The sequence below is a fragment of the Dermacentor silvarum genome, chromosome 2 (genome assembly GCF_013339745.2).
Source record: "Dermacentor silvarum isolate Dsil-2018 chromosome 2, BIME_Dsil_1.4, whole genome shotgun sequence".
Lineage (NCBI taxonomy): Eukaryota > Metazoa > Arthropoda > Arachnida > Ixodida > Ixodidae > Dermacentor > Dermacentor silvarum.
In genome coordinates this window covers 175,768,183-175,780,114 of record NC_051155.1, presented here as the reverse complement: position 1 = coordinate 175,780,114, position 11,932 = coordinate 175,768,183, and the positions used below count along the sequence as shown (strand labels likewise).

Below are 11,932 nucleotides of genomic sequence, written 5' to 3'. Positions count from 1 at the left end.
CGTATGGTAAATGAAGATCCCAGTAGTGGTGGTCGGCCGCAACGTACTTCGAAAGCATGTCGGTGATGGTCCGGTTGAGGCACTCCGTGAGGCCGTTGGTCTGTGAGTGGTAGGACGTGCTGAACTTGTGCTTTGTCGAGCAGGAGGGGAGGATGTCCTCTACGACTGCCGAGAGAAAGCTACGGCCACGGTCAGTGAGTAATTGGCGCGGAGCACCGTGCACTGAAATGATGTCGTAGAGAAGAAAGTCAGCGACGTCAGTACCATAACTTGTCGGGAGGGCTCTTGTGATTGCGTACCGCGTAGCGTAATCGGTAGCGACGGCGACCCATTCATTTCCGGAGTCCGAGAGAGGAAATTGTCCAAGAAGGTCTAGCCCAACACGGAAAAAGGGTTAGGGTGGGATGTCCATTGGCTGGAGACATCCAACTGGAAGTGTGGAGGGCTTCTTCTGGTGCTGACAGGGCTCACAAGCGGCAACGTAGCGCCGCACCGAGCGGTCGAGACCCGGCCAAGAGAAGCGACGACGTACACGGTCGTATGTGCGCCAGACGTCCAAGTGCCCAGCCAAAGGAGCATCGGGAAGGTGGTGGAGGACAGTCGAACCCAGGTGTGATGGAATGACGAGCAGAAGGTCAGGGCCGGTGGGGGGGGGGGGGGGGGGGGGGGGGTCGAAATAGCGGCGGTATAATGTCCCCTCCTTGAGGAGAAACATCCGTAGAGAGGCGTCACCCGGCGTAGACACCAGACGGTCGATGAGGACTCGTAACAAAGGGTCGCGGCGTTGCTCGTTGCCAATTTGAAGCAACTGGGACACAGAGAAAACGGAAGCGATGGCGTCCGCATCGGCCAGTACATCGACGGGTTAGCGGGACAAACAATCTGCATCCTTGTGCAAGCGCCCCGTCTTATATACCACGGGAAAGGTATAATCTTGCAGGCGTATATATAAAACCCAGCGAGCGAGTCGTCCCGTGGGGTCTTTGAGCAAGGATAGCCAGCAGAGAGCGTGGTGATCAGTGATGACACAGAATGGGCGTGCGTACAAGTATGGACGAAACTTCGCAACAGCCCACACAATAGCGAGGCACTCGCGCTCTGTGATCGAATAATTACGCTCGGCGGGTGATAGAAGTCGGTTGGCATAGGCAACAACGCGATCATGTCCACGTTGGCGTTGTACTAACACTGCTCCTATGCCGTGACCACTGGCATCAGTTCGAACTTCCGTGGAGGCAGACGGGTCAAAGTGAGCCAGGATTGGAGGGGTGGTAAGGCGAGTAGTGAGCTGTGAAAAAGATGCGGCATGGTCAGGACCCCAAGACAACTGGACGTCCTTCTTCAAGAGGTCGGTAAGAGGACGTGCAATGGTTGCAAAATCCTTTACAACGCGTCGGAAATAAGAGCACAGCCTTACGAAACTACGAACGTCCTTGGTAGATTTTGGGACAGGAAAGTTCGTAATGGCGCGAATTTTGTCCGGGTCAGGTCGCACGCCTCAGGCATCCAACATGGGGCCAAGGACGGATATTTGACGATGAGCGAAGTAATATTTTGACGAGTGCAACTGGAGACCGGCCCGACGGAACTCGTCGATCAAGAACCACTGAATGACGGTCTAGATGCGTGTTGAATGTGGGCGATAATGTTACTTGTAACTGATGCCCAAGGCTATTTACAATTTATTTACAGGGAGATAACGAAGGCTAAAATGGCGACGCTATCTCAAGCGGGGAACCCGTCGTCTTCCTTCTCGGTGTAGCCACACTGTGGCGGTGGCTGTTCCGTATTCCTATATATATATATATATATATATATATATATATATATATATATATATACCGCAAATGTCACAAATGTAATTTCATGCAAATTTTATATTCACGCACTACACCGTTCGCAAGCTATGTTTAAATGCAAACACCTGACCGGCTGGATGCACCCTGTCAGACGCCTACACAGCGATATCACAAGGACGACGGCAACGTATGATGCCTGTCTATGATAATAATGGTGATGTGTCTAATGACAGCAGTTGTATGCACAGAGAAGTACGATTTATATCTAACTACATTTAAGGATTCTGTAGCGCTTGTGTCACGTGGGGCACATACCCATTCTGGAGGCTTGGCCAAGAATCAGCACACACCTATATAGTGCCACTTAGCAAATGGTTAATCAAATTAAATCAAGTAAATCAAACAATTCCTTCAATATAATGTGTTATTCCTTTAAGATATCAATGTGCGTTAGACATACCGATGAGGTGCCCCTGCATGTTCAGGTTTTATGCAGCATTTTATTGTTTGATCACGCAAAAGAGAGATGTACTTGCTGGCACTTCTTTGTCGGGCAACATACGGGGGTTGTGCGAGCCCGTTTGCTGGTACTTTCGTTAGGCGCACATACAACCTTTCCATGTGTATCCACAAATACATCCGCCGAGATACCTACCGACTAAGCAGCAAAGAGCAGCAGCAGCCAGCAGCAACAGCAGAGACGCCAAACCTGGAAGGCTCTTCCAAAGAAAGGTTCGTTTTAATAAACCCCGACGTGCCTTTGCGCCCTTGAGTTCGCCGGCTGTGACACACTGGCCTGATTGAGGCTCGGACAGCGACTCCTGAGGCCACAGCATATGTTTTGCGATTGAGAGCGTCGAGCGTCCAGTCACATCCTCAAGCCTTTGCAAGCGTAAGCTCTGTGATCGTTCGTTTCTGTCGTTCGTGTTTTAATTTGTCATGGATGGGGAAAAAAGCAGTTAACAGTTATTTTAAGGCGCCGTATTTTGGCAAGTGTAAACCCCGCTCAAGAAAGTTTCCACGTGCTTGCAAAGTACTGCCAACCACTAAACATCATGTAAGACTGCAGTCATGTAAATAAAATTTTAAAAAATGTTCTGCAGAAGATTTATAGACAGCTAGTATCTCATGTGCAGCAACTTCAATAATGAAACACAGGTTAGTAACCTTTCAAGTGTCCACTTTGAGCCATTACGTCGGTGCGCGCAGCACGGCATTGCTTTTTGAATTTATCAACACAACCCCTAGCTCTACTTGCGTGCATCAGCATGTATGGAGGGCCACATCCAACCCCCACAAGCATTTCATTCAGGTCATCTAGGACAAAAAGAAGTATCTTTCATTATCAGCATCATTTATTACACCCTTAAAGGCCCTTTGCAGGGTATTACATAGGGGGGATACAAAGAGAATACATCAAAACATGGCTCACAATAACATGACAAAACTTGGCTTTACAATAACATGTAAAACAACTGGGCATTTGGTCAGACACTGCGAAACATTGGCAGAATAACTGACTGTTAATTGCTGAGATGATATGACAGCAGCTGCCTACGTTTTAAAGGGTTACGTTGATTATTAGCGTGATCTGTGGCCGTATTCTGAAACGATCCACTTCGGCGATAGTATCGCTTCGGTGACAATATCGCCGCGGATGCACTGGTTGAGCAAACTTGAATGACGTCATGCTCAACCAGCCAATCAGCTCATCAAATTTTGCTGAAACATCCAATCAGCGCGGGCCGTTGGCCAAGGCGATAGTATCGGCGAATTGGGTCGTTTCCGTTCCCTGGTAGCTGGCTGAACTCTTCATTCGATTTTGAATGGAATTGAATAATGACGTTTTGCGTGCCAAAACCGCGATTTGATTATGAGCAACGTCATAGTGGGGGACACCGGATTAATTTTGACAACCAGGGGATCTTTAACGTGCACGGAACACGAGCGTTTCTTGCATTTCGCCCCACCGAAAAGCGGCCGCCGCGGCCGGGATTCGATCCCGCGACCTCGTGCTTAGCAGCGCAGCACCACCGCGGCGGGTCTCTTCGGGCAAAATTTTTGGCAGAATCCACGATGACTGTCGGCGTTTATGCTCAAGATTAAGTTCAAACAACGTACCGACACACCGCATCGCCACCACCGAAACGCGTCTAGTCTGAGCCGTGTGTACAGCAGCTGGGCTCCTCTCTCTCAAGCGTTTCCATGATGATGGTAATTTACTGGCATCCCGTTCGAAACGAGGAGGCGACAAATAGTCTTGAGTTAATCAGACATGCTATATGCCTCTGGATGCGCTGGGCGCATCCAGAGGCATATCTAGCTACGGGCGCGTGCAGTCTCTTTCCATTTCGTGGCGCTTCCGAGATTGCACCGGTGGGGCACCGGGATGTATACTATAACGCTGAGAATTAATTCCTCGGTGCCCGCCCGTATTTGTGACAAAGCGTCGGGCTGCTGCGCTTGGGGAACTAATACGGCGCAGATTCGAATCCGCCCTGCATGGCGAAATTTTAAAGGACTTTTTTTGACAGCGGAGCTGTTTAAGCCGGCCGTTAGTCCGTCCATCCGTCGCGGACAAAAAATGTGGGTCGCTCCTGGCGGCAGTGCAGAAAGGGAGCAAGTGCGATGGCACATAGCCCCTGTGACTAGCGAAGCTGATCCTGGCCGAGTCTAGCCAAGCATGGTTGGGACTACTTAAGCTTAGTCAGCCATCGATAGCCAATCAGTAGCTAATCGGTAATCGATCAATAATCAATAAATTCCGGAAAATGCTGGGGATGACTTGGTAGCCTAGCCCAAAAGCTAGGACTAGCTATAGGTGTCCATCAGCTCCACTCTCTCTTTAGCATTACGCCTCCAGTGCAAGCTACGCAAATTTTTTTTCATTAAGTAGAACGGTGTGAAGAGGCTAGATAGATACAGACATGACGTGCTGAAGAAGGCTAAAAATTCTAATCGCATTAAAAGGACGACATTGTCGTTTGCCATCCGATCAGGCACTTTGGGAAATGAGGTGCTGTGCTTAAAAGCCTGGCGCCATTTAATCGAACTGGTTTCCTGGATAGAAAACGGTGCGTGCCTGTTGTGTTTTATACAAGTCCAGCACGCCCAAGGTTTCAATGAGGATGGTATGCGTGCCACTTGGTGAGGACACGCCACGGTAGCTTAGTGGCTATGGCATCGTAGTTATAGTGGCTATCGAATATTTTTAAAGCGAAACTTTGTTTGCGAAACTCCCTGCGCCTCTGTTGCTGACCATGGCTGCCGCCTGTCGCTTGCTGCTGCTGCTCGTGTGTTCTCGCTGAATAGCAAGATGGCAAGGATCAATCTCTACCTCTTCTTCATCCGTGCCGGCCTAATGCTGTAGTCTTCTTGTGTATCGCGGCACTACAAAGCGTATCTTTAAAAAATCGCTTAACCTTGCACTCGGCCGCGCAACGCTTGAAACAGCGAAGCTGGGCGATCGTAGCCCAGCATTTTCCGGAAGTGCGCGCGAACTATTCACCTTATTACTCATGATGATGATAATTTCTGTTCGCGCGTCTCGGACTTACGGCCGTCACTGCGCGTTGCATAGCGCAGCTTGCAACACCGACACCGCGTTCCAATGCCGACACCGCGTTCCAGGAGACCCCCTCCGTGAATGCGTCTCTCTCTCGCTCTCATAGCGCGCAAAACCTCTTCACCTCGCAGAGCACGAGCGTACGAACGCGCCAGCTGTGGACGAAGACGACGACGCTCGAACGCAATCATATGGTTCGCATAAATGCATGCTGTGCAAGCGTGGCTGTGTAGCCTAGTGGCGCTTCTGCCACACCTACCATTAGGCTAGAAGCGCCTGCAGCAAAGACTGGTATTCTTGTAGATATGTGATTCCCTCTCTCTGTGTTTAGGAAACCTGTGAAAAAGTTGTCGCAGTTTCACCTGAAAGGTGAACCATCAATTGCGATAGCAAATTTGTAGAGAGCTATACGGAGTAATGATGTTAGCTTTATCAGCTGTATAAACTTGGACATGCAGCAGCACCGGCAACGCGCAGAACTGTTGTCGACGCCGTCGGCGTTTTGCCCGCGTTCGCTCAAAATGCGTGCGGCGTTGGTGACTGTTGCCGGAGCCTCTGATATAAATAGGCACTGCGTGCCGCAGCTAAACGTCGCCTCCCTTCCCTCCCCCTCCCCCACGGCCTCTCGCTCGTCGGAAGAAGGCGCGTTTGCTCTACATACATGGTGATTGTGAAGGAGAACAGAGACGCCTACTTCTTCAGCCCTTAAGCGAGCACGGCGCAGAACGCGCGTTTGTTCTCCGCCGTGCGTTCACTCCCCGTGAAAGAGGCGCCCCTCGCGCCCTTTCACTCGCACATACAGCGTTCGGCGCGCGGCGACGACTTCTTCTCCAAATGACGTCATACGGAACCTCACGGCGACGCCGACGGCGACGGCGACGCCGACGGCAGAAATCTGCTTTTGAGTGTCCATATAATTGCTATCGCAATAAAAAAACGGTTCAGTGTTTGGTACTTGCTATGTTTGAAAAAGAATAAAGTAAATGGCTGTAAATAATACATAGCTGAAGTCAGCGCACTGTCACGAGCGCAACGGCGCTAATGAGCGAGCAGCGAAATGAGCTTCCGTGATCGGGCCCCGTCCGCCCGAGCTTGCCCGCGTTGACCGGCCGACGTCGCCTATACCGTTCGTAGTAACTGCCTCGGCTCGAATCACGCGACGGAGATGCCAGCGGTCAGGGCAGCCGACGTTAGCGGCATTCGCAGGGCACGCCCCACGTCATCTCTGCCACCCTCCTGCTGTCCGCATGTTGCAAGCCGTTGCCAACGGACACGGTGTCCCGTAACCCGCATAGTCGACCTGCTTAGGGCGACGGTAACGGTTACTGGCCTAGCAACACTGACGCGTGCACGGGCCTCGCAACGTGTTAAGCTGCGTTTCTGTATGACACGCTGTGCGTTCGACCTAAATGAAGGAAGAGAAAAGGAACATTCTTTTTGAAATTTAATGGGGGGATGGGAACAACATTAAACGAAAACATGCACAGTAAGCACTATTTTCGCTACTAATTATTAGCGCAGACGCAGCAGGTAGGGACACAAAATGCTGGAAACACTGTTCTCCCTAAATATCGTTAACTGTCTATGCACCACTACATCGGCACGAAAAGAACGTACCACAGTACAGCTGTACAAATATTCTCAGTAACTGCGTGTTGCTTTCAGACTGTATCATGGTCTGCAGTGAACTGCTGTTCACATTGCAAAAAAAAATGGCCGCGTATCTGCGTGCTTCGCTGCAAATGTCGTCGAAAGACGATAGTCTTCTGCCGGCCGTACTACATGAGTGCTGGTCTGATCCGCGGCCACCCGTGATGCTGTTCTCGTACCATTTCCGTCCTGGCATGATAAATGCAATGGAGGTTTGTTTGAACAGATTTCATTTTACCGCATTATCACTGCTGGCATGCCATGTGTTCGTACCTCCACGATATGTCAGCAATGTTTCGGTCGCGTGTGGTATACTGTATAGCATGATAGTTTGCAAAGAAGAACCATTTGTGAGACATGAATGTATTTTATTGCGTGGAAGGGTCAATGGCTGTGCGCATGTACTACTGGTGCGCCGAAGTAGACGCCTTCCCGTCTCCGGTGACGCCAGGGTGTGAGGCACGATCACGTTCCACAGTGGCACTGGTACCACTGGCACACTGAGTGTCACCATGACATCCCTCATCGTCCGACGCATTGGCAACCAAGCAGAGCAGAGGTCTGTGTACGCTGAAGTAGGAGGCGTACTTCAGTACTTCCACGTTCTTTAGCCCGCGTTGGAAGACGTGGTCGAGAGCCGTTCGAAACCGGGTTGTAGGCACTTCGCTTTCGCTTGCCAAGCTCCTTGCGCTAGCCGCTCGGCTCGTTGCTCGGACGTTTCCTGGGCACGCTTGAGACGACGAGCGTCGGCACGCCGGCGCTTCTCCGCTGCAATTTGGTCGTCGGTCTTTTCCCTGCGTTGTTTGGGCATGTCTTGTAGAGTGGGTTGTATTTCATCAAGCGGTCATTTATGTTTTGCCCTGCCTCAGACAGCGCTTCCTTTATGTTGAATCGGCCGCATCTGGCTGGCATTGATAAAATTGAGGAGGCGGAATCGGCCGCATCTGGCTGGCATTGATAAAATTGAGGAGGCGCTGCGTGAGACATGGACGCCATCTGGCAATACATCGGGAAACATGAGCTTGTGCAGGGGGTTTCCTTCCTCCATGGCAGAGGGCGCTCGTCGGCGCGCAGTCGGGGAAACACGAGCTTGTGCAGAGGGTTCCCTCCCTTCGTGGCAGACGTCGTTCGTCGGCGCGCATAGCATGGCATTTTCAGCGCAGCTTAAGAAACTAGGGTCTTTAGAGTTACGTATCTATGTATTTTCTATTAAAGGAACACACCTCATAATACTTACCTAGTGATGTTGCGCCTCAGATATGCGTAATATTTACTTTTTGATCGATAACGTTCACAAGTATGAACAGCCGTACCAGTTTAAGTAGTGTGGGCGGTAAGCAAGTGGTCCAACTTTGGCCGGGTGGCTGAATCGGTTGACAGACAGACAGACAGACAGACCAAATTTTCAGCGTTTAAGTTCCCCAAGAAAGACTATCGTCTTTAAAAAATAGCCTAGTGGTTACGACGCTCGCTTTGAGACCGGGGGTACGCGAGCTCGAATCCCGCCTCGGCAAGAAAGTTTTTCCTTTCTTTCTTGGTAGTTTCTTGCTACGCACCACAAATTACGGCTGGCTTAAACAACTTCGCTTTTAAAAACAATGTATAAACTGTTAGACCAAACTTCGAAATAAATCGTTTTTCGCTACTTTCCACAATATAAGTGTCTATTTGACTATATTTTGCCCTCTAAATATCGAACCCCTTATTATTCCTGCTGTATGTATAGCGTGAAAACGGTATTCATCTTATTTCTGCTGCGTTATTCCACAGCACAGAGTTTTATGCTTCCAATCTATGTCTGCGAAACCGTGGCACCTGGATAGCTAGCGTAGCAGGTACAATTATTTTGTGTCGTTTTCTGTTTTACTTTGTTGCAAGTTGTTCAAATGTTGTTCGAGAGAACATTCCCTTTTCTTTGCCAAAGTTTCCGCTCATCCGTCACCACAGAGACAGGAAAGTATACCTACGTGAACTGCGGCGCGACTGTACGACTGACGAACTTTCTTAACGTACTCGTGGGGAGCACAAAGGCATTCGCTCAATTCGCACGCCATTGCAAGTGACGGAAAAGTGGCGTGCGCCACTACGTGTCTGGCTCTTCCGTACATCCGCACCTTTCACCGGTTTTCTAACGACTACGGTTCGGTGATCCATCAAGTTCGAGTTGACCTGCACTAATTGTCTCGAGGTGCCCCAGGGTTGGCCAGCAACGCCGCATAGATTTCTTTGAGTGAAAAAAAAAAAAAAACAGGTTGAACGGGCTTTGTTTCGCAACCACTCCGAAAACAGTCCCGCTGAGGGACGCGTCTCTCCGACAGTGTCAATGAATCGCCGAGCTTTCCGAGCACATCGCGTGTGCATATGGGTCGACCGACTCGCGCTTGTGCAATCCTCCTGGCTGTTCAAAGAAGCTCAAGACGATTCCTTATTGTGTTTCGTTTTGTGTTACTTTGCTGTGGGGTGTGCTCCGTGTTCTTTTTTTTTTTTGTCTTCTTTTCCACAAGGGGAGATTGAACGAGTGAGTCCCCAGCGCGACGCTGGCATCTCTTCACTGCACAAGTGCCGCGCTGACAGCACAGCAGCCGCTGGTGAGAGTTCAAACGGGATTCAGTCTATACGCGACCTGCATAACTCACAACGCAGCTTACGGACCTTTGCTGGAGGTGTACGAGTATTCGCTGGCGCGCCCTGAGGGAAGACAAGGAAGTAGTTGGAGAGTAAATACACTCGCGGGAGGCCAGACAACTCGTTATCTCGACAATTTACAGAGGGCCATCCACGGTGCAAACTCGCGATATCTTAGCAAGAAGTTGGACAGTTGGTGTACACTCAGCTGTTCGTATACGTCGCCGAGGTGTTTTGCTACCTGCGCCAGGAACTTCTGAAGGAAGCAGAGTTGCAAGAGAGGTTGTGATGTTCGCGACCTCGTGCGTGAGCTTGCCGTGTGCTCTTCAATGGTAGAGGCCTGAGAACCTTAGGAAAGGGTGCGGTGTTTCTGAACCCCGTGTGCGCGAGCAATCTGGTTGCTGTACCAAAGAATCAGCTCCTAGACGGAAGCGCCCTGCGATTACGTGCGAAGTCCAAGTTCGTGCTTGCTTTGAACTGTGCGACCTACGTTTAATTTTTTTCAGCCCTTGAAAGTAAGTGGCCAGCAGCAATCATCTGATCGCCGGAGACATGGACCATGTCAGTGCTTCCACCAATGCCATATCTTTCAGCGGTCTGTCGAAGCCCACTGATAGAGTGAGTTTAGCGTCTTCATTTTTTAATGCCACAGTTGCTACCTTTCTCTCTTCTTTGCCTTGTGCTTAACTATCTTAAGTCAATGACTTACAGTGAATGCCGAAATACAAAGTGCTTTTTATTGCAGATAGCGCCGGCTGCTCTTTGTCACTCGCCTAGCATCTAGGCTTTCATCACGACTCTCAGGTCGATTATTGTTATGATTATTATTTGATTTGAAAACAAATATACATTTCACAGGAAAGGGAAAGCGAGGAGCAGGCTGACAACTGCCACCGGAAGGGGCCCAACGCCTTCCTACTCTTTAAAAAGGAGGAGATAGAAACATATTGTTACGGTGAAGGGAAAGAAGAAGGTGACGCGAACGAGAGGAAGACGAAGTCTCTGGCCGTTGCCTGAACGCCATATTTCTTCGCTTGTAAATATACATCCTTCTACACTCGTGGGCCTGCTTTCTTCCTGCAACATTTTGGTGGAAGGTGCTGGGTACAATCACGGAACTTCGCAGTGGACGTCATCTACCTGCCGCCACAATGGCAGATCAACCGACACAACCGACAACGCCTCAGCAGTCCACGCCAACGGTCATCCTCACTCATCTGCGGGACCCGGGGACATTTTGTGGCACGGACAACACCGACGTCGAGGACTGGCTTGCGATGTACGAACGAGTGTGCGACAACAACAGGTGGGGTCCAACAATGATGCTAGCAAACCTCATGTTTTATCTGAAAGGAACTGGGAAGCAATGGTACAATACGCATGAAGCTGACCTAACAAGCTGGGATGTGTGCAAAGAAAAAATGCGTGACCTGTTTGGCAGACCTGTCGGTCGTCAGTTGGCCGCAAAAAAAGAACTTGCATGCCGCGCTCAGACGTCCACAGAATCCTATGTCGTGTACATACAGGATGTGCTGGCTCTCTGCCGCAAGGCTGATAACACCATGACCGAGGCGGACAAGATTGGTCACATACTAAAAGGTATTGCAGACGACGCCTTCAATCTCCTGATGTGTAAGGATTGTGCCACTGTGGATGCAATTATAAAGGAGTGCCGGCGCTTCGAACAAGCGAAAGGCCGCCGCGTCCCTCAACATTTCGACAGGCTGCCCAATACCGCCGCGACATCTTCGTGCGCAGACCCGCCGCGGTTCGTTCAGCCGACAGGATCAGAAGATCTAACGCGTATCGTTCGCCGTGAGCTTGAGGCCATGGCTCCGGCTCCAATTCGTTCCGACTGTCGGGAAAGTGTGCCCGCTATCTCGCTTATACAAGCGGTCGTTCGGGAAGAAATAGCGAGTTTGGGCATTCCATCTCTCTGCTCGGTCCGCCATACGAACACCTACCAGATTTCTCCGGCCGCTCGCTCCCAGACGCAAAGCTTCCCGCCACTCCGTCGCAACCCCGCTGACTGGCGCACACCGGATGACAGACCCATCTGTTTTAATTGTTCCGGTATTGGACACATCACCCGTCATTGCCGTAATCGCTGGTCGTCGTCTCCTCGGTGGTCGTCTCCGAGTCACTACCGCCAAGTACCAGACAATCGCACTTTCTCGCCCTACACGCCGCCTCGGAACATCAACGCCGACAGTGCTCCACCAAGATCCAGCCGCTCCCCGTCTCCGCAAGGCCGTCAGTCCCGTTCGCCTCTCGTTCACCGCTCTTCGTCCCC

The 11,932-nt window shown here is 50.6% G+C and overlaps 1 protein-coding gene across 1 annotated transcript in view; it reads left to right on the top strand.

The window, feature by feature from the left end:
* LOC119442189 (putative sodium-dependent excitatory amino acid transporter glt-6) overlaps nucleotides 1–11,932 on the top strand; it is a 120,128-nt gene that overhangs the window by 69,342 nt on the left and 38,854 nt on the right. The window contains exon 1 of the mRNA XM_037706959.2: nucleotides 9,636–10,257. Within this exon, the coding sequence (XP_037562887.1) occupies nucleotides 10,192–10,257 (66 nt within the window). The 5' untranslated portion in view covers nucleotides 9,636–10,191. Of the gene's footprint in view, nucleotides 10,258–11,932 lie in introns of the transcript that reaches the window.